The 20,323-nt window shown below is 35.5% G+C and overlaps 1 protein-coding gene across 1 annotated transcript; it reads left to right on the top strand.

Annotated features, from left to right (window-relative positions):
* The first annotated feature begins 1,787 nt into the window (after positions 1-1,787).
* prrt1 (proline-rich transmembrane protein 1) lies at positions 1,788-16,225 on the top strand. The gene is made up of 4 exons (XM_051136869.1): positions 1,788-2,299; positions 4,977-5,335; positions 5,575-5,766; positions 9,328-16,225. The coding sequence occupies exons 1-4, from the start codon at positions 2,281-2,283 to the stop codon at positions 9,502-9,504; spliced, it is 747 nt and encodes a 248-aa protein (XP_050992826.1). The 5' UTR covers positions 1,788-2,280; the 3' UTR covers positions 9,505-16,225.
* Positions 16,226-20,323: the final 4,098 nt, after the last annotated feature.

Here is a 20,323-nt window from a genome sequence, read left to right as displayed (position 1 = left end):
TGGCAACTGAGCCCTTTGGGGGTGTTAGTTGCTTTGGGGGTTGTCTCCAGAGCTCCAGCATATAGCTAGCTTGTTGGATTTAAAGACTATTTGTTAAATGTAACAATTAATGTATGTCTGATTGGTCCAGATGCTAGAGTAGTGTTTATGCTTTGTGATCATTTTAAGTAGAACTGCAGTGGTATTTTCTTTTATATTTGTGTGTCATCATTATTGCTAGATTTGGTCTTTTTTTATACTTTTGTCATGCAGTCAAAAGTTTACATACACCTTGTAGAATCTGCAAAATGTTAATTATTTTACCAAAATAATAATATAAAATGCATGTTATTTTTTATTTAGTGCTGACCTGAATAAGATATTTCACATAAAAGACATTTGCATAGTCCACAAGAGAAAATAATAGTTGAATTTATAAAAATGACCATGTTCAAAAGTTTACATACGCTTGCTTCTTAATACTGTGTTGTTACCTGCATGATCCACAGCCGTTTTTTTTTTTTTTTGTTTGTTTTTTTGCTTAGTGATGGACTGAGGACAACTGAGGGACTCATATGCAACTATTACATAAGGTTCAAATGCTCACTGATGCTCTAGAAGGAAAAATGTGCATTAAGAGCTGGGGGATGAAAGCTTTTGAACAAGATGAAGATGTGTACATTTTTCTTATTTTGCCTAAATATTACATTTTTATTTCACTTAGTTCTGCCCTTCAGAAGCTACAGAAGATACTTACATGTTTCACAGAAGACAAAAGTTAAATTTACTAGAGCATCAGTGAGCGTTTGAACCTTCTATAACAGTTGCATATGAGTCCCTCAGTTGTCCTCAGTGTAAAAAGAAGGATCTCAAAATCATACAGTCATTGTTGGAAAGGGTTCAAATACACAGAAATGCTGAAAAAACAAAGAATTTGTGGAACCTGAAGGATTTTTTTTTTGAAAAAGAAGAATAAGAAGAAGAACAGCGGGCAGTTTAACTGCTCAGGACAAACAAGGGATTCATGAACAACTATCACTAAACAAAAAAAAAAAAACAGCTGTGGATCATTCAGGTAACAACACAGTATTAAGAAGCAAGCGTATGTAAACTTTTGAACATGGTCATTTTTATAAATTCAGCTATTATTTTGTCTTGTTGACCATATGTAAATGTTTTTTATGTGAAATATCTTATTCAGCTCAGTACATTTTAAAAAATAACATGCATTTTGTATGATCCCTTTTATTTTGGTTAAATAATTACCATTTTGCAGATTCTGCAGGGTGTATGTAAACTTACTTCAACTGTATTCCGGTTGCAGTTGAAATAGCCAGTATAAGGAACTAACAAGAAGAATAACAACGTGCAGTAAACGGTAAAACTGTTTGCATTACAAAACAGTGTGTTCATAATTAAGATATTACTTTAAAATAATATGGTACGACACACCAATCTGACATATTAAGCAGCAAAACAAGCTATTTTGTATAGGTAAAAATAGCTCGACGCAGATGAGACCGGAAGCCAGACCCATCAAATTTACAAATGACCACGTTCACTCTTACAGTATTTTGTTAGTTCGGGGCTAAATTTCAGAAAATGTGAATATTTTGAGTCATTTTATTTTTAAATTTACGTTAAAATCATTTAAAACTCCATACACCCCAAATGTACAGATACAATTATATAAAAGCATCATAAATTAATACAGTAGCTCCTTCAAACAATGTGCGACTATAATATTTAGCCAAGTTACCACAGTTTAAAAAAATAGTAACGATGGCACTGTAGTTTATCGAAATTTATAGTTACCATGGTAACCATATTATTCGTCGTTTTTGTTTTGTTTCTGTTTTTTATTTCTGTCTATTAATTTCTTCTAGTAAATACACCTTATTGTTTTTAGTATTCTTGAAATGAATTATGCTAACATGTGATACGTGCGGCATGGGTGCTAGTGTAATTCTGCTGTCTCTTTAAGACGCTCTGGTTAATTCAGTGTAACTAGATGCGTTAGTTGAAACCTGTTTTTCTGCTGCTGCTGATGCTCTGGATGTTGCAGTGTGACCGAGGAAAAAAAGCAGCAACAGACATCCCGTCGCGTTTACATTCCCAAATAACCCAGGCTTTAGACAGCATACATCAGGATTACCTTCTGAAGATGCGTTATAATTAGCCTGGAGAAATCATCAGCATCGTCTGTTGTGATCTGACACAAAGACAGACGTACTGGTTGGATTTGGGTTTTTGTTACTGGAGGGACAAACTGAACATCGTCGAAACGGATAAATAAGCACGATGTCGTCGGAGAAACACGGTAAAAATGTCTGTTTTTGTATTTGGTCATAGCACAGCTAATTAAATCAGTTCACGCAGCTGGACGACTCATTTAAATCAAATGTATTTATTATAAACTGAATGAGAGACAATGCCATATTAAAGCGTTATATTACGACCATTCATGAATTTTATGGGTTTTTTTTCATTGTTCATCCTTGTCTATATATAGTCGTATATTCAGACTGTGTGTCAAATCCTAGTGAGTTGCCTACCTAGGCATCAAAAGCGCGTGATGTCTATAGTAGCGTGCTGCAGTTTTGCCTGTTATAGACATACCCTGCGCGTTTTGGGCATCATATGCGTCTTTCAAAGAAATAAAACTAGCAGATGATCCCTACCAACGCTGTCTGTGTAGGCAGATCACTGTATTTGAGACACAGCCGCTGTGTCCGTTATTCTCTCCGGTATGTCGTGTTAAACTGAGATTATAAACGGCTGTGTGGAGTTTCATCAGATGAGAGAAGAGGCACATAGCTATATGTGGTTTAAAGGGTGTTGTATGAGGCCCTATTTCATGCATCAGGTCCCTTGGGTCCGTGATTCACCGTGCTGTGCGATGTAGGGCCCTAAATCACTTGAATTTTAACGCAAATATATGGTTTACAAGAACCTTTTGGATTAGTCTATCAGTAATCTTTATTATTATAAAAAATATAATTTCAATGTAATGAGTCTGTAAAGCTGTACACCCCTCATCTCTTTGTCATCACCTTTAGACAAAGAATTAAAGTATATTCATGATTCATATGCATTGTTTAAAATACTTAATCTGCAGGATGTTAGAAAGTAAAGAGAACAGAGTTATTTAAGGAAAGGTTAATTAAATATGCACAGAACATGATGCATTAAATATGTATTCCATGTGTATTTCTCTTTTTTTCCCCCTTCATATGCAACTAATTAAATATGAATTGCGGTGCCTGAAATTCCCCTATACCATCCTGAACTCTGTATGCTGCTGACATTGTGAAGGATTACATAATGATCCAGTCACTTACATATAAACACACACACACACACTGGACTAAACTCTCTTGGGTGACACAGCTGGTATAAATCTTATTAAATCTTTGTTGTAAAGGGATATTCCAGGTGGAATACGAGTTTAGCAATAGTTTATTGGAATTTTGTCTCAATATAAATAAAAATAGCATGCATTGGTTTAAAAAAATAGATTCGTTTTCGGATTTTGTAGATTTTAACTAAACCTTAACTAAAAAAGACAGAACTCCTGTGAGCTCTGAGGTTGTTGATCGATGGTATATACCTTTGTTGAGACCACCAGTTATTATTTTAATTAATTTTTTAAAGATTTTTTTTTTATAAAAATATATAAATAAATACCTTTTTCATGATTCTGCAAAAAACTTCACCAGAGTCCCAGCAAGTGAATCATGCCATAATACACTACCAGTCAAAAGGTTTTTAATGTTTTTTAAAATCTCTTCTGCTTACCAAGCCTGCATTTGATCCAAAATACAGCAAAAACAGTATAATTTTGAAATATTTTTACTATTTAAAATAACTATTTGAATATATTTTATAATGTAATTTATTCCTGTAAAAGCTGAATTTGTAGCATAATTACTCCAGTTACATGATCCTTCAGAAATCATTCTAATATTCTGATTTGCGGTTCAAAAACATTTTTTATTATTATTATTATGTTGAAAACAGCTGAGTAGAATTTTTTGAGGTTTCTTTGTTGAAAAGAAAGTTCAGAAGAACAGCATTTATCTGAAATAGAAATCTTTTTTTGTAACATTATAAATGTCTTTATCACTGTTGATCAATTTAAAGCATCCTTGCTAAATAAAAGTATTCATTTTTAAAAATGTACTAAACCATTTTAAATATTGATAATAATAATAACAATAGTAACTGTTCCTTGAACAGCAAATCAGCATATTAGAATGATTTCTGAAGGATCATTTGACACTGAAGACTGGAGTAATGATGCTGAAAATGTAGCTTTGATCACAGGAATAAATTACATTTTAAAATGTATTCAAATAAAAAACAGTTATTTTAAATAGTAAAAATATTTCAGAATTATACTGTTTTTGCTGTACTTTGGATCAAGTAAATGCAGGCTTGGTGAGCAGAAGAGACTTCTTTAAAAAACATTACAAATTTTACTGTTCAGAAACTTTTGACTGCTAGTGTCCAAAGCAACTACTGTATATGTCTTAAATTGATGTCACATGTAGAATGAACAAGAGGCAATGATTTTTGTCATTGCCTCAGAAGACAAAATGTCTAAATGTCTTTATTCTTTTTTTTAATTTCATGTGTATTTATGTCTTAAAGCCCATTCACACCAAAACCGATAACTATAAAAATAACTATAAATACATGAGTATCCACACCACTGGATTATAACATTTATAAGCAGAAGCTGCAGTTTTGTCACCTCTCGGGTGGATTCTGATTCTGACAGTTCATCTGGTTGAAAAAAAATCATCCTGATAGTGATTCCAATAAAACCATTCTTCTGTGTTATCTTTATAGCTGCCGTGTGAACTTCTCTATTTTCATACTTCATCTTTATGCTTATAGTTACCGTCCTTGGTGTAAACGGGCCTCAACTCTTATGAATAATTGTCTGGCAGGCTTTATTTGTGGTGCATGACTGTGTTTGTGTCACGGCTCAGGATTGGAGGAGGCAGCGGGAAGGCAGTCCATGTCTCAGCCGATGATGCAAATGGCTCCGCCCCCCTACCTTCCCACCCAGGACCCCAACATGCCCCCACATCCTCCTCCGCCTGGCTGTGCCCCGCAGCCCAATTATCCTCCTCCACCTCCTCCCCCCGGATCAGAGGGGTACCTGCAGGAAACCCAGTTCCACTGCGGCACCCTCGGGCCCCAGGGAGCTCCGAACGGTTACCCAGTGCAGACGCACGGACCAGTAGGAACCGTCCCTCATCCCCCAGTGGGCTACATACATCCAGGATACCCCCTCCAGCTGCAGCCCTGCACGGCCTACGTGCCCGTCTATCCCATAGGCACAGGGGTGAGTGGGCATTCATTTAAACTGCACAGGATAATCCACATGTATATGGCAAGAGTGGGATACAACATACACAATGCTACAGTAGTTAAAGAAATTTCAAAATTTTCAAGGAAACAATACCCATCTAGTATAAAAATGTCATGTCCAGTAAAAAAAAAATATAGGGATTATGCACCTGAATTGTGCACCAGTTCCTATAAGATGAAAAATGGCCTTTCCTGTCTGTTTGTTTTCCTCAGGCGCAGCCTTACATGCCCAACGGTGCACCTCATCCAGGTGTTGCCCCCGGCCAGATGGCCATGCATATGCCAAACGGCATTGCTCTGATGGAGTCTCGTCGTCCTCCTCACGACTACCTGCCCATCGCCGTCCTCACCACTGTCTGCTGCTTCTGGCCCACAGGAATAATCGCCATCATCAAAGCCGTGCAGGTAATTGAGTCCAGCAGGGCTGAGATATAAATCAGCTCACGGATAATATCGTTTCTGTTTCATGCTTGCTGTTCACACAAACTACTAAGAACTAAACAAATGTTCATGAAATCATTAGGTAAATGGTTGCATTTCAATAGCTGTTTCCATCGCCGTTTTTTATGTGCATTTTGAAGTATCGCATCAGAAACGAGTGATGGAAACAAAAAAAATCTGAATAAAAAACCCTTAATTCACAAAAAAGTTTTTGCGTTCACTAGAGGTGGCTTTTGACTTGTGCGGAAAAGGGTTTGTGCAAATAACAGGAGATGGAAATGCATTTGCCCAGTGAATTCCTCCATGTGCATCAAAAAAGTAATGTGACTTTGCACTATGGGACGGCATAACCTGACCAACCGGTGAACCGATCTCGTTCCACAGCATCTGAAATGTTATGGTCATTCTAAAATGCCCAAATCAAAGTCTGTCATCAAAGTGACTGCGGTTCCAAACAACAGGCATCCGCCTCCGATAGCAGTGACCGCATTTATTTTCTCTGCTCACTCTGAGGCGCAAGTCATTTATTATTTATGAAAATTATTATATTCAGTGGCTTCTACTACTTTTCTTAGTGATATATAGTGCCAGTTTATCAGGAAGTGGCAATTTTGTTCTCTTCGACTCACTGGATGAAAGTGGTGCTTATTCACAAATATTTTATGCGATATTCCAATTTTGTGCATAAATTAAGTTCGCTACTTTGGATGGAAACCCAGCTAATGTGGCATATTGTCTCTGTTTATAAATGATTTACATTTAGACTTTTTACATGAAACGATTTAAGATAACTTAAGTTAGGTTAGGTTAGGTTAAGTTAGGTTAAAGGGGTGCTGTTATGCTTTTTCACTTTTTGAATTTTAGTCAGTGGGGTGTGTATCATTGGGCATAAAAAAGATCTACAAAGTTACAAATCTCAAAGTCCACTCCAAAGGGAGATATTTTGTTATTAAAAAATCTCTTTTTAAGAGCTACAACAAACGGCTCCTTTGGACTACAACGTTTGTTTTCTGCATGCCATGATGTCCCAACACGGTCCATTAGAATATCATTAAATTAAATCCCGCCTATGGAAATTCGAATTGTTTGGGGGTGGGTAGGGACCAGGTGGGGGATTAGCCTGACTTTAGTGATGCAGCACAGAGAGCCGCTTCAACGAGCCGCAGCGTGGCGGGGATATAAACACAAGCATTGACTAGAATGGCCGCTGAAACTAAGTATGTAAATAATTAAATAAATTAGCACGATAATATCATGTATCGGCGACCTCGCAGGCTGAGGATAGGAGATTATGCAACATTACTGTAGCATATTATTTACTCACCCTCCATGCATCCTAGGTGTATATGACTAGCTTCTTTCAGACGAATGCAATCTGACTCTAATAAAGTCTAATAAAGTGCATCCATCCATAATAAAAAATGCCTCACACGGCTCCTGGGTGTCTCCTGTAACGAATTGATGCGTTTTTGTAAGAAAAATATCCATATTTAAAACTTAAGATTCACTATAAATCTAGCTTGCGCTAACTGCTTTGGCAAGGGGCATGGCAGTACTGAAACACTGTCTAAGCTGTTTGCCAATCGCAACACACTGGGAGAGCTAACCAATCATAACACATTTCCTTTTTTTAGAAGGCAGGCCTTCATTAAACCCAGAACTAATCAAGCCTTTAGTGCCAGGCTGGGAGAAATGTAATGTAATAATGTAAATTATGTGAAAAATAATGCGTTTTTCGAACTCCAAGCATGAGAGCATGTTCTAGTACACCCCCATAGAAAATTAAGATTTTGAAAAAGAGCATAATAGGACCCCTTTTTCAGACGTGGTGTGAACGAGTATTTTTATTTTTAGTATTCTACCTTTTCCTGGATTTAACCAACATAGGTATTTTTGGGCCATATTTGTTTAGTTATTTGTTTAGCAAATAATTTACACAGCATGCATGCTTTCTGTCAGAGCGAGTGAGATGTGAGACGGGGTTGACACCAGCAAACAGATATAAACAGGGCAAGACGAAAGAGTAATCCTGAGACAGGCGTGGGTCAAACGACAGTGTAACAACGTAATCCAAAGGGCGAGGCAAACGGGTGATCCACAGACAAGCAATAGTCCAGACGAGGCGCAAACAAAATCGGTAACGGCAAGACAAAGGGATAATCCAAGAAAGGCAAAAGTGTACAGGGCAGGCAGAGAACAGACATGACGAGGTAAACAGGCTAGGACCAAGACACGGGTATAACAAGACTAGACTACACTTTGAAAACAAAAACCGGGAACTGTAAAGTAAAGTAGCTATCGGTTGGTAAGCACTAACAATACTTGGCCCTGAACTGTGTTCGGGCCTCGTATTTAAAGTATGTGTGATTGGCTGCAGGTGAGTGCGTAATCAATGCAGTGGAACATGGGAAATGGAGTTCAGGGTGATGTGTAACAGTCTGTGTGGTGTGAGTGTCAGTATAATCGGAAGGCCACCTCAGGATTAAACATTTAGTCAATTTGTTCTGACATCAAAAACTTTAGTGTACTAATTTTACACTTGCTTTTAACAGGTTTTTTTTTTGGTGATATGTCTTTAGTGGTTTTACACAGAATTTACACATAATTTCATTCAGTTTGGTTGTTTTGACATCAAACAACCTAATTTAATGTGCAAATGTAATTTCACACATGCTTTTAAAAGGCATTTTGTCCTTTTTTGTTTTTAGATATCTACTAAATAGATAAATAGGATTTCTTTAGTGGTTCTAATTCAAGGTAATAAACAATTTACAAAATTTCATTCAGTTAGGGATTTTTAGCCTCAGAAAATGTTATAATTTCATTTAATTCCTGAATTTTTTTTACCAAAATATGATTTTTGTCATATTTGTTTAGTGGTTGATTACAAATAATTTACACAGAATTTCACTCAGTTTGATTGTTCTGACATCAAAAACTTTAGTGTACTAATTTCACACTTGCTTTTAACAGGAATTTTATAAGTTTTTCTAGATATCTACATTAATAATTTTTTTATGATATGGCTTAGTGTTTGCAATTCAAGGTGACAATTTACAAAATTTCATTCAGTTAGGGATTTTTAGGCTCAGAAAATTTAACTCCTGGATTTTACTAAAACACTTTGGTTGTTTCAACATCAAACAGCTTTATTTTGCATACTAATTTAATTTCACTTGCTTTTAACAGGTATTTTATTGATTTTTTTCTTGTCTTTAGGATTTCTAGGTTTTTGTGGTTCCAATTCAAGTTGATAAATAATTTACAAAATTTCCTTCAGTTAGGTTTTTTTAAATGTCAGACTTCGTGTATTTCATTGATTTATTCTAGATATCTAGTAAATAGGATATTTTTGTTCTATTTGTTTAAGGGCTGCATTTCAGTGTGACATTGTATTATCAAAGTTTACAATGATTTACACAGAATTCTGTTCAGTTAGGGTTTTTCTTAGCATCAAGCAATTTAATGTAAGTTTCAGATTTGATGTCTACTAGATGTCTACTAAATAGGAATGTATGTGTTCAGGTGCGTACCGCTGTGGCTCGAGGCGACATGGTTACAGCAGAGATCGCCTCGCGTGAGGCACGTAACTTCTCCTTCATCAGTCTGGCGGTGGGAATCGCCTCCATCGTGCTCTGCACCATACTTACCGTAGTGGTCATCATTGCCTCTCAGCACCATGATGACGACTGGGAGCCCTAGAGAGCCCAGCACAGGACGCACCACCCCATCCTGACCCCAGGCCATCATTCCAGTCGGTATTCTGCTTTTTCTGTCACACGGCACAGTTCTGACGGCTCAAGCCAACACATGCTAATCTGCTGTTGAAAATACGCTTTTGCAGCCATTTGCCCATGTATTAGTTACAAGATAGATCGACGGTACAGTACATCCGAGCGTGGGGAACACAGCTCATCTACTTTGTTGTAAGCAGTGTACACTCACATTAACCTACCTGAACACTTCCTGTTTCTCCTAAACAAAAGCCTGTGGTAGATCAGTAGTTAGAAATATAGCGTACTAAAGAGTCAGGTCAGATGTGCTATCATTTGCTCTTGAAATTTGCCAAAAATGTTACTTTTTAAAAGAAACAAACAAGTGTTACAGGAACATCATTTTGGTATAATTGTGTTTTTTGATGTTCTAAACATTCCATCTATTATTTGTGCCATTTATCTCTTTAGAAAGATATATTTCTTTGCAGGTTAAACTGAGAAATTGAGTTACTGTGTTTTCTATACGCTAAGTATTGAAAAGTGTAAAATAATGTATTGAACAAGTCAAAATACTAATAGAGTATTGAAATACATTTCACATTTCATTTACCCAAAGGTACTCAAGTTGTGTGGTTCAGAAGAGTGTATATCAGTATTGACTACTCAGTGGTTTCTTTTCTGAAACCCGAGGCCTGAAATCTACTCTACGCAGTACACAAACTCAGATGCAAATGCTTGCTACATTGCTAGCATGCAGTTCTGTTGTGCATATTTAAAGCTAGTAATGCTCCTAAAGCCAAATTAAAGTTTTCATTTAGCTGAAAACTGAAACTAAGAAGTCTGCCCTGCTGAAAAAAACAGTAGAAGCCATCACAGAAATTCTAATGGTTTCTGCTACAAATACATTACAAACCATCAACTTTTAACCATTAAAACATTTAAAAAGGTTTTCTGTAGTGTGTTTGGGGCATATTCCATTTAGTTACCAATAGAAGGTGACCAATTACTAGTAGAAACCTAAAGGGTCCATTACAGTTTCCAATAAAATCACTACAAGTCACATTATAACCAGTAAAACCATTACAGATTTTGTGATGGTGTCTATTTTATTTATTTATTTTTCCAGCAGGGTGGGTAATTACATTTGGGTATTAATTAAACTCAGTATGTTGTTCAGGGTGTTGTGTTCATACAGTAGATGATAAACCAGTCATAATAAAGGTCTTCAGCAACAAGCCTCCTCTCTATTTTAGCTAAACAAATTTTACATACATTACGCTATGCTTTAGCATCATTTTTGGTTTACCTGTTTGTCTGTTGTATCCTATACGAAACAATATTGATTCTTAAATCCCATGAATTGATTAGTCTCACCTGTTTTCATTTAATGAACTGAATATTTTAATGCGCCTTCTATCCAATAAATCACAATAAACTTTGTGCTTTGTTACTTTTGATATGAAACAAAGTCTCAGACTTCAAACTCTGTCCATTTTTACAATATTTAAACAATAAATGCCGTTTTGGCGCTGTTTAATGTGGAGTGACACATCGCTGTAGTACCTCATCTCCTCTGATTTAATACTAGTTACAGCTCGAAATAAACATTAATAAATGTACGAAAGGCATGTTAAAAGAAAGCGAAATCCCTATCCTGTCTGATATAATCACAGTATATTAGAATGTCAAAATAACAGATTGTAAACAATGTCAAGTACTGTCACTTTTACCTCAGAAAAAAAACATTTGGTGACCATATGTTCGTTATAGAGGGTTTGTGCTTACGTCACGATTTGGTCAGTTACCCGCATGCATGGCCATATTGGCGATACTCCGATGTAAACAGCACCATGGATTGCATGGTTAATGTACTACTTAATAGATTGTTCTGTTAATTTATGCTGTCTAAACAAAGGAAAAAACATGTGGAAGCTGCTAAATCATATAGAGAAGGACTTAATAAGCAGGAAAGGGAAATAATTGACCATCTGAAGTTATTCGGTGGTAAAGATACATACAAGCAGTATTAATTAAGATATTATCCTAATATTTCACCTACCTGACCAAAAATGATAAGAACAAGTACTGAATACTAAATACTAAATACTAAATGTTGTCAACTTTCTTGCCCTGGAAACCCCAGTTCAGTTTGGCCAACCACAAATGCCTTTTGTTCCTCAGACAGTTTTTTGCACTCTTCTCCTTGATTTGTTATAACTTTTGTCAGTCTATAGTACTCCAAGTGTTTTTCTCAGTCCGACCGATTAGTACAGACCACAACATGACAAAAAATGACCATTTTCAGCAGCAATAATCAGCAAAATATGCAAGTTTTTTTTCAGTTCAGTGGCATTGTTTGCATTCAGTGCCGCCAACATGGCCGATTGATGACGCGTCATGAAAACACTTTATTAGTCTAGCCTGTTTTCATTTAATGAACAGAATATTTTAGCACATCTCCCATCCAATAAATCGCAATAATCTTTGTGCTTTGTTACTTTTGATACGAAAATTCTGGATTTCAAATTCTGTCCATTTATTACAGTATTCGAACAATATATACCATTTTGGTGCTGTTTAATGTGAAGTGACAGATCACTGTAGCACCTCAGTTTAAGAGAAGCGCACGTGAACTGATCATCTCCTCCACCTTAATACCGGTTTCAGTATGAAATAAACATGAATAAACATCCGAAGGTATGTTAAAAGAAAGAGTACAACTTACCGAAATCCATATACTGTGTCATGTAATCGCTCAATCAGTGTTTCAACTATGGAAAGATGGCAGCATAACAGCTAATAAACAGCGTCACTTAACGTCACATTTACCTTTAGAAAAAACTTATTTGTGACACATTGGGATCACAAAACCAGTCATAAGGGTCAATTTTTCACAATTGAGCTTTAAACATCACCTGAAAGCTGACTAAAGAAGCTTTTCATTGATGCATTGATGTATGGTTTGTTAGGACAAAATTTGGCTGTGATACAACTATTTGAAAATCTGGAATCTGAGGGTGCAAAAAAATCTTAATGTTGAGAAAATCGCCTTTAAAGTTGTCCAAATAAAGTTCTTAACAATGTATATTACTAATCAAAAATTAAGTTTTCATATATTTACAGTAGGAATTTTACAAAATATCTTCATGGAACATGATCTTTACTCAATTTCCTACTGATTTTTGCCATAAAAGAAAAATCAATAATTTTGACCCATACAATGTATTTTTCGCTATTGCTACAAATATACCCCAGCAACTTAAGACTGGTTTTGTGGTCCAGGGTCACATTTGGTGACCATAAACACATTAGTCAGCTAGAAAAATGAACACTAGAGAGTAGTGTTTCGCTAAATATATGCACCAAATAACATATATATATATATATATATATATATATATGTTTTGTGTTTTTTTTGCTGTTTTTAAATGTTTACTTTATGTTTGATTAAATTTGTCCTTTAAATTTAAATGTTTATATTTCAAAAAACGAATTGGAGTAGAAATATAATTATGTAATTGTAAAGTTGTATTTGTATACAAATCAATTAATTTTAACCTCAAATATTATAGTAATGTAGTACCAGCTGACTCTCATGTATATTTTAAAGCATTAGTGGAGAGATTTTTTTCCTTGAGAGAATGTGTCATGTACTATACCTAATATACATCCAAAATAATCAATACTGAACCAAATCGAAACAGGAATTGAATCGCAAGCTTGTGAATAGAAATCGAATTGAATCGTGACAATACCCAACCCTAATTTTTATTACTAAAATGTTATATTTTTGCACTACTAGTGGCGCAGTTGCAGTTGCAAATGGCCAGTGTTTCAGATGTTTAACTGCAAAAATGCATTCTGTGTGAATGGCCCTTTATTGTGGTTATGTGGTTATTATGTCTACAAGTTATTTAAAAAACTGTTAGCCTGCCACGACACTGAACTGACCCCAGAAGAAGACAGTTTATGCTAATGTATAGCACCCCTTGTGGCAACACTGAGAATACAATGTGTTTTTGCGTATCATTACGAATTGCTGACAAGTTTTAAAATGCAACAACATGTGATATTAACTAAAAGCATTTGCGTTCATGTACTTGCGTAGAGTAAGTGTTCCCCAAGTGTCTTGTTGCAAACCGGTCTGGAATCGAATCGGGAATGTATTCTAGGGTGAAATTACTACTTCATTACTGACTTTTGTAAATTGGCTCTTCATTGAAGGAAGACATGAGATTTGTGTGTTGTGAACTAGTGTATTATTTATTGTTTGAACTAAATTATTCATTTGTGTATTATAATTCTATATTTATTGAAATATGTAATCATAGGGTCTAACTGTTGTGCTGAAACATTTGGTTATCTCTCCTAGATAACAGTCAGTCATCGCAGATGATTGCTCAGCTGGCATATTTTGAAGAAGCATGTGATAATATGCACTTTTCTGCTCAGTAAGCAAGTAGCTAGTTTGTCTCACTTCTTTGTAGATGAGAGTGTAACTTGCTTCAAGTTCTGACCTCATTGAAACTCCTCACATGCTGCTGTCAGTTAGCTGTAGTTTGTTAGGTAAACGCATTTAGCACAATGGTTTGGTTGAATGAAAAGGGTCAAACAATCCTAGAGTGCTCCTACATATATATATATATTGTACTGAAACATGGATGCAATGTTTTAGAGATTTATTTTAGGACTCCAGTATGTGAATTAATCTGCTTTAAAAAGAAATGCATCCATTTGTGCCATCCACTGACTGTATAATCTCTAAATCTCTTTATTTTCAAGCAAGAGTTCAACCGAAAATTAAAAGTCTGTCATTTACTCACTCTCATGTCAGTCCAAAAACCTTGACTTTCTTTCTTCTATGGAGCATGAAAGGAGAAACTAAAATGTTGATTATTACCACAAAACATTACAAAATTGGTGTCAAATCTATTATGTGACTTCACAAGATTTGGAATATAGTGCCTGAATTATGTGGACTACTTTTATTTGATGTTATTTTATTTATTTATTTATTTATTTTTAGGATATAAAGCATAAGATAACCCGAATTGTGTGGACTGCTTATTTTATTTTATTTATTTATTTATTTTAGGATATAAAGCATGAGATAAGCCCAAATTGTGTGGACTGTTTATTTTATGTTATTTTATTTATTTAATTATGTTTTTTTTAACATATGAAGCATGTGATATGCCCAATTTTTTATTTTGTTTAATTTAATTTTATTTTATTTTTTAGGATACAAAGCATAAGATAAACCCGAATTGTGTGGACTGTTTATTTTATGTTATTTTATTTTATTTATTTATTTATTTATTTTAACATATGAAGCATATGATATGATCAAAATTGTGTGGACTACTTTATTTTATTTTATTTTATTTCATTTCATTTCATTTCATTTTTTGGGATATAAAGCATGAGATAAGCCCGAATTGTGTGGACTGTTTATTGTATGTTATTTTTATGTATTTATTTATTAATTTTAACATATGAAGCATATGATATGCCCAAATTGTGTAGACTACTTTATTTTATTATTATTATTTTTTTTAATCATTTGATACACCTAGTTCCCACTTTGCTTTCCCTGTATGGAAAAGCTCAGCCTAAATCTGCAAAATTTTGTATTCCACAGAAAAAGGAAGTCATAAAGGTTTTTTTCAACATGAAAGTAAAAATAATGGCCGAATTTAAATTTTTGGATTGATTCAGTGGATGTTCTTTCCATTTATGTACTGTATAAAGCTGTAGGATTTCTACATTTCAGGCTTGACAGTCATACAAAGAGTAAAATGTGCTTTGTTTTAGTAAAATACAAAAAAGAAAACAGCCAATTTTGATAAACGAATGTGAAAGACGGGAGAAAAATCATCATTTGCATCCATTTTGAGCACTTTCTGTCCTCTTCTGCCATGTCACTCAATTTGAAGTATTTATTTTGCTTGTGCAAATATGAAGTGCGTCATATCGTTCTTTTCCTGCTCTCTTTAATCGATTTCTAATATCTTTCTGATCTATTTTTGAACAAATGACTTGCAGCATATTGCAAGTGTTACGCTGAACTGTTTGTTGAATGACTACTGATGTATCGTTTATACCTGTTAGAGGTGTGATTGCACATGGTCATGTTTATATGGGCTACGTGGAAAAATATGACCCTCATTTTCTAACGAAGAGAGCATAGTTTCAATAGAAATCCTGTCTGTTAATAAGACGAGCTTGTCTGATACATTTTATTTTGGTGTTTTAAAGTTGTGCAAACACTGTACAGTTGATGTGAACCTAGCTCCTGTTTATAATTAGCCCAGCAATATGCTTTTTCACACTGTTGTGATATAAAGCAGACGCTTTATTGTTATAAACATGGCCACTGAGATCGGATTACATATAGTTACTGCACACGGTTTCTCTAAGCTTGTAAATGCAGTAGGTTTATTAAAAAAGCCGCAAGCTCCCTTGTGTTTGTGTGCTTTTAGAGGTTTATTCTATGGTGAATCTCACAAAACCTGTCTGGAACACATTTCACCTTAAGTCAGTAGAAAGAGATGTTAATTTATTTTTCTTTCATTTGATTTTGGATGTGAACTGTGACTCGGACTCGGATGTTTTTGTGAGATTTTCCCTCTTAATGAGGCCAGGCATTGATTTGCTGTGTATGAATCCAGATTTGAATTAAAGAGGAATACCTGGTTGTGCAAGAATCGATTGTGTTGCGTTTTCTCTGCCTCCTCTCTCTCGTGTTTGGCCTTTCTCTTTGTCTCAGAGGTGCTATTTATAGTTGCCCTGTTTTTTCCTTTTCCATCTCTGAATCTTTTTCCCTCGTGTCACTGGAGCTACAGTGTATCTCCACATCACATAACTGATAATCTGATCGGAGGGCGCCAGTGCCTCATAAAATCCTCTCATTTACATATCATATCTATTACGTGGTGTACAGTAATAGCCAAGGGGCTGCAGCTCTTCTCAATCTGTGAGGGCATCTGTCGCTCTGTGGATCAAATTCAATACGATGCCCGGCCATCAGAGTGAGAGAGTGAAGATAGCTTTCTGAAAGCATCAGCATGACCGAGCTTGGCTGTACAGGACAAAAAATATAATAGAAAGCGTTACAGAATAATACAATAGAACAGCAAGAGCTGCATGTAAATGTATCCAGCACCTCATTTAAAAGAGAAGTCCACTTTCAGCTTCAAAGGGCTCTAAACGATCCCAGCCGAGGAAGAAGGGTCTTGCCTTTTATTTTTTTTGGAAAATAAAAATTTGTTTACTTTTTAAGCACAAAAGCTTGTGTAGCACAGGCTCTGGGATGCGTGTTCACATACTATTGGATCACGTCGAAAGGTCATGCGGAACGTAGGCGCAACTGCAGACCCAGTGTTTACAAAGCGAATGTGCAAAGACTAAGAAAGTGCAAGTAAGTCAAACGCTGTTTACAAACGAAAAGGTACAACGATGTCAGACGATTCTGAAGTTGTTGGAGAAAATGAGATGAGAGTTTTTCGCCATACTCTTACCTTGTTGAGCCGGAGCACACAGACAATGAATTTAGACGTAATTCGTAGTGTCGTGGACGCGCATCCCAGAGCCTGTGCTACATGAGCTTTTGTACTTAAAAAGCATACAAATTTTTATTTTTCAAAAAAAAATTGTTTCGCTAGATAAGACCCTTCTTCCTTGGCTGGGATCGTTTAGAGCCCTTTGAAGCTGCATTTAAACTACATTTTGGAAGTTCAAAAATCGGGACACTAATGAAGTCCATTATATGGAGAAAAATCCTGAAATGTTTTCCTCAAAAACCATAATTTCTTCGCGACTGAAGACAGAAAGACATGAACATCTTAAAATCTCGCAATTCTGACTTTTTTCTCACAATTGCGAGTCAATTCTGACTGTTTTCTCAGAATTAAAAGTAGGGCTGTCGGTTTAACATGTTAACTTAATTACTTAGTTATGAAAAATTAATGCAATTAAAATATTTTAATGTAGTTAAGGCACTGGCCGTGCCCCCAGACCAGTACATCATCTTAACATTAAATATAGTTGACTGTTGACAAATATGATGCAGGGCAACAACTCCATTAATGCAGTTATGCCCTAAAATTCAAGATATTGGTGCAAAAATGCCCCTGTAGGTTGTGTTTTTGTCTCATATTTATATCACATGATAAGCAATATCACATCAGCAGTAACATCAGTATCAGAGGAGTGCTGATTTTGTCCTGAATATCACAAGTTCAAATGTGATTTTATACAACAGTTCAGTAAATAAGAAGTTGATATTGTGTTATACAGGTATTTTAAACACAATATTATGTGTTTTTGCTCAATTTTGCAGAAAACATATTACCTTTAATGTCATAGCAGAATTGTTGTCTGTTTACGAGCAATACAGCGGTGTTTAGTGTCTGAATGAATCCGCATTTTGAATGAATCGTATGAACCAGTGATTCAAAGGACCATATACAATTTGTTATATCTACTTGGTACTTTCTCATTTAACACAGAAATAGCTTTAAATAATCTTTTGTGGGTATTTTCACAGTCAAATTTATTTTGTGATTAGATTAGATTAATTAATTGAAACATCATGTAATTAATTCGATTAAAAATTTTAATTAACTGACTAATTGTGACTTTTTCTCTTACATTTCTGGCAGTTATAAGTTTACATTATACAAAATTGCATGATACAAACTCGTGAGATATAATTGTGAGATATAAAATCGAAATTGCCAGATATAAAGTCGGAACTGCAAGATATAAACTTGCAAATCTGATTTTTTCAGAATTGCGTGATATAAACTTGCAATTGCATGTTATAATATCAGAATTGTGAGATATACTGTAAACTCGCAATTCTGAGGAAAAAGTCACAATTGTGTGATATAAACTCACAATTCTGGGGGGGAAAGTCTAAATTGTAAGATAAAATGTCGCAATTACCTTTTTTTAATTATTATTCAGTGGCAGAAATGGGCTTCCATATCCAAGAGAAGATGGGTTAAAGAGAAAAAGTTTGTAGTATTTTATTGGTCATGTGATCTCAAAATGGCAACCCCCATGAGGCCACCAACTTGTAAAATAAAATAGCTTTTATTAGGCTACTAAAACATTTTTTTCAAAATAAATGTTCTTTTATTTAGTGGTAAGTTCATCTGTTGGATTTGTGTGTGTGTGTCTGTGTTGTAAACAAATTTTATTAACATATTTTTCTGCAATTTTGAGTTTTTATTCTCAAAAATGATTCTCATTTACATTTACTGTACTTCATTATTCTACTCGTTATTCCCCTACGGCGGCTCATGAACTGGAAGTTTCACACCTTACCAAAAAACAGCTGGTGGATAGTATATAAATACTCATACTACTACTACTAAAAACAAATACTGTAATGCTATAGAAATAATGCTAAAATAACACTGCTTAAAATAGTCTTCTTCAGTTATCTTTTGATTTTGGGTTGAAATATGACCTGGATGTTTTCTTGACAGATTTCATGAGTTTCATCCAAAATGGAAAGAGGTGAGAGGGGAGAGAGATGAATGGAGTTAGAAGAAGGAAGCAGGCCAGACTGTGTCAGTAGGATCACAGATGGTCGTTTAGCCTCCCAAAGAGACCCATCGTTTCAGTAATCATTTAACACCGCAGGCCTGCCGTCTTCCACCACACAGTCTTGCCTCTTCTGCTCTGACCCTCACGCCGCGCATTTGTGTCACCCATACTGCGCCCGTGTACTCACCCACCAATCACCTCCACAGCTCCATCAAGGCTGATTAATAACCTGTGTTGGTCGGCTACATCTGGTGTACACGTCCCTCACGGTGCAATGCTGTTTCGAGTCACTCTGTGCTCTGCTGGTTGGGATTGCATACCCAAGTGCTATTTGTGCCAAGCTTTGAGCAGTGCAGTGTAGATTCACTGACTCGCTGCTTGATTCATGTTGACACCCTTACTGTCATTTCCTATCTCTTTCCACTCTCCCTGCACTGTCCTCCCCTCACCAGACTTATGTAAGACCCGTGCTTTACACAGTGTCCTAACTAGACACGACGAGTTTCCATGTTCACACTGAAAACGAAAATGCAGCAAAATCACATATTTCATGTTTAACAACAGATTGTGCTCACCACAGATTAAGACAGACAAATCAAAACTGACTCTTACTTTAAAGGTGATGTCCACTTCCAGAACAACAATTTACAGATAATGTACTCACCCCCTTGTCATCCAAGATGTTCATGTCTTTCTTTATTCAGTCATAAAGAAATTGTGTTTTTTGAGGAAAACCTTTCAGGATATTTCTCCATATAATGGACTGATATGGTGCCCCGAGTTTGAACTTCCGAAATGCAGTTTAGGTGCGGCTTCAATCAATCCCAAATGTGATTGTAAATTATCCCAGCCGAGGAAGAAGGGTCTTATCTAGCAAAATGATCGGTTATTTTCATAAATAATACAAGTAATATACTTTTTAATGTCAAACGCTCATCCTGTCTTACTCTGCTTTCCGGTTCATGACAGTTAGGGTATATCGAAAAACTCTAACTGTATATTCTCCCTCAACTTCAAAATCGTCCTATATCGCTGTTTCTGAAATCCTGAAATGTTTTCCTCATAAAACATAATTTCTTTATGACTGAAAGACATGAACATCTTGGATGACAAGGGGGTGAGTACATTATCTGTACCTTTTTGTTCTGGAAGTGAACTTCTCCTTTAACATGGAAGACAAGGAAATCACTTCGTTTTTAACACATGGTGAGCATATGGTGCAAAAAAAGAACCATAATAAGTCAGGA

Source organism: Labeo rohita, chromosome 19, assembly GCF_022985175.1.
Source record: "Labeo rohita strain BAU-BD-2019 chromosome 19, IGBB_LRoh.1.0, whole genome shotgun sequence".
Classification (NCBI taxonomy): Eukaryota; Metazoa; Chordata; class Actinopteri; order Cypriniformes; family Cyprinidae; genus Labeo; species Labeo rohita.
This window is presented reverse-complemented; position numbering and strand designations above follow the sequence as displayed.

Excerpts from the sequence above, each read along its gene's own strand:
- prrt1 (XM_051136869.1), top strand. Across the intron at positions 5,336-5,574 it reads TCTATCCCATAGGCACAGGG|GCGCAGCCTTACATGCCCAA; the intron begins GTGAGTGGGCAT and ends TGTTTTCCTCAG. Across the intron at positions 5,767-9,327 it reads CCATCATCAAAGCCGTGCAG|GTGCGTACCGCTGTGGCTCG; the intron begins GTAATTGAGTCC and ends GTATGTGTTCAG.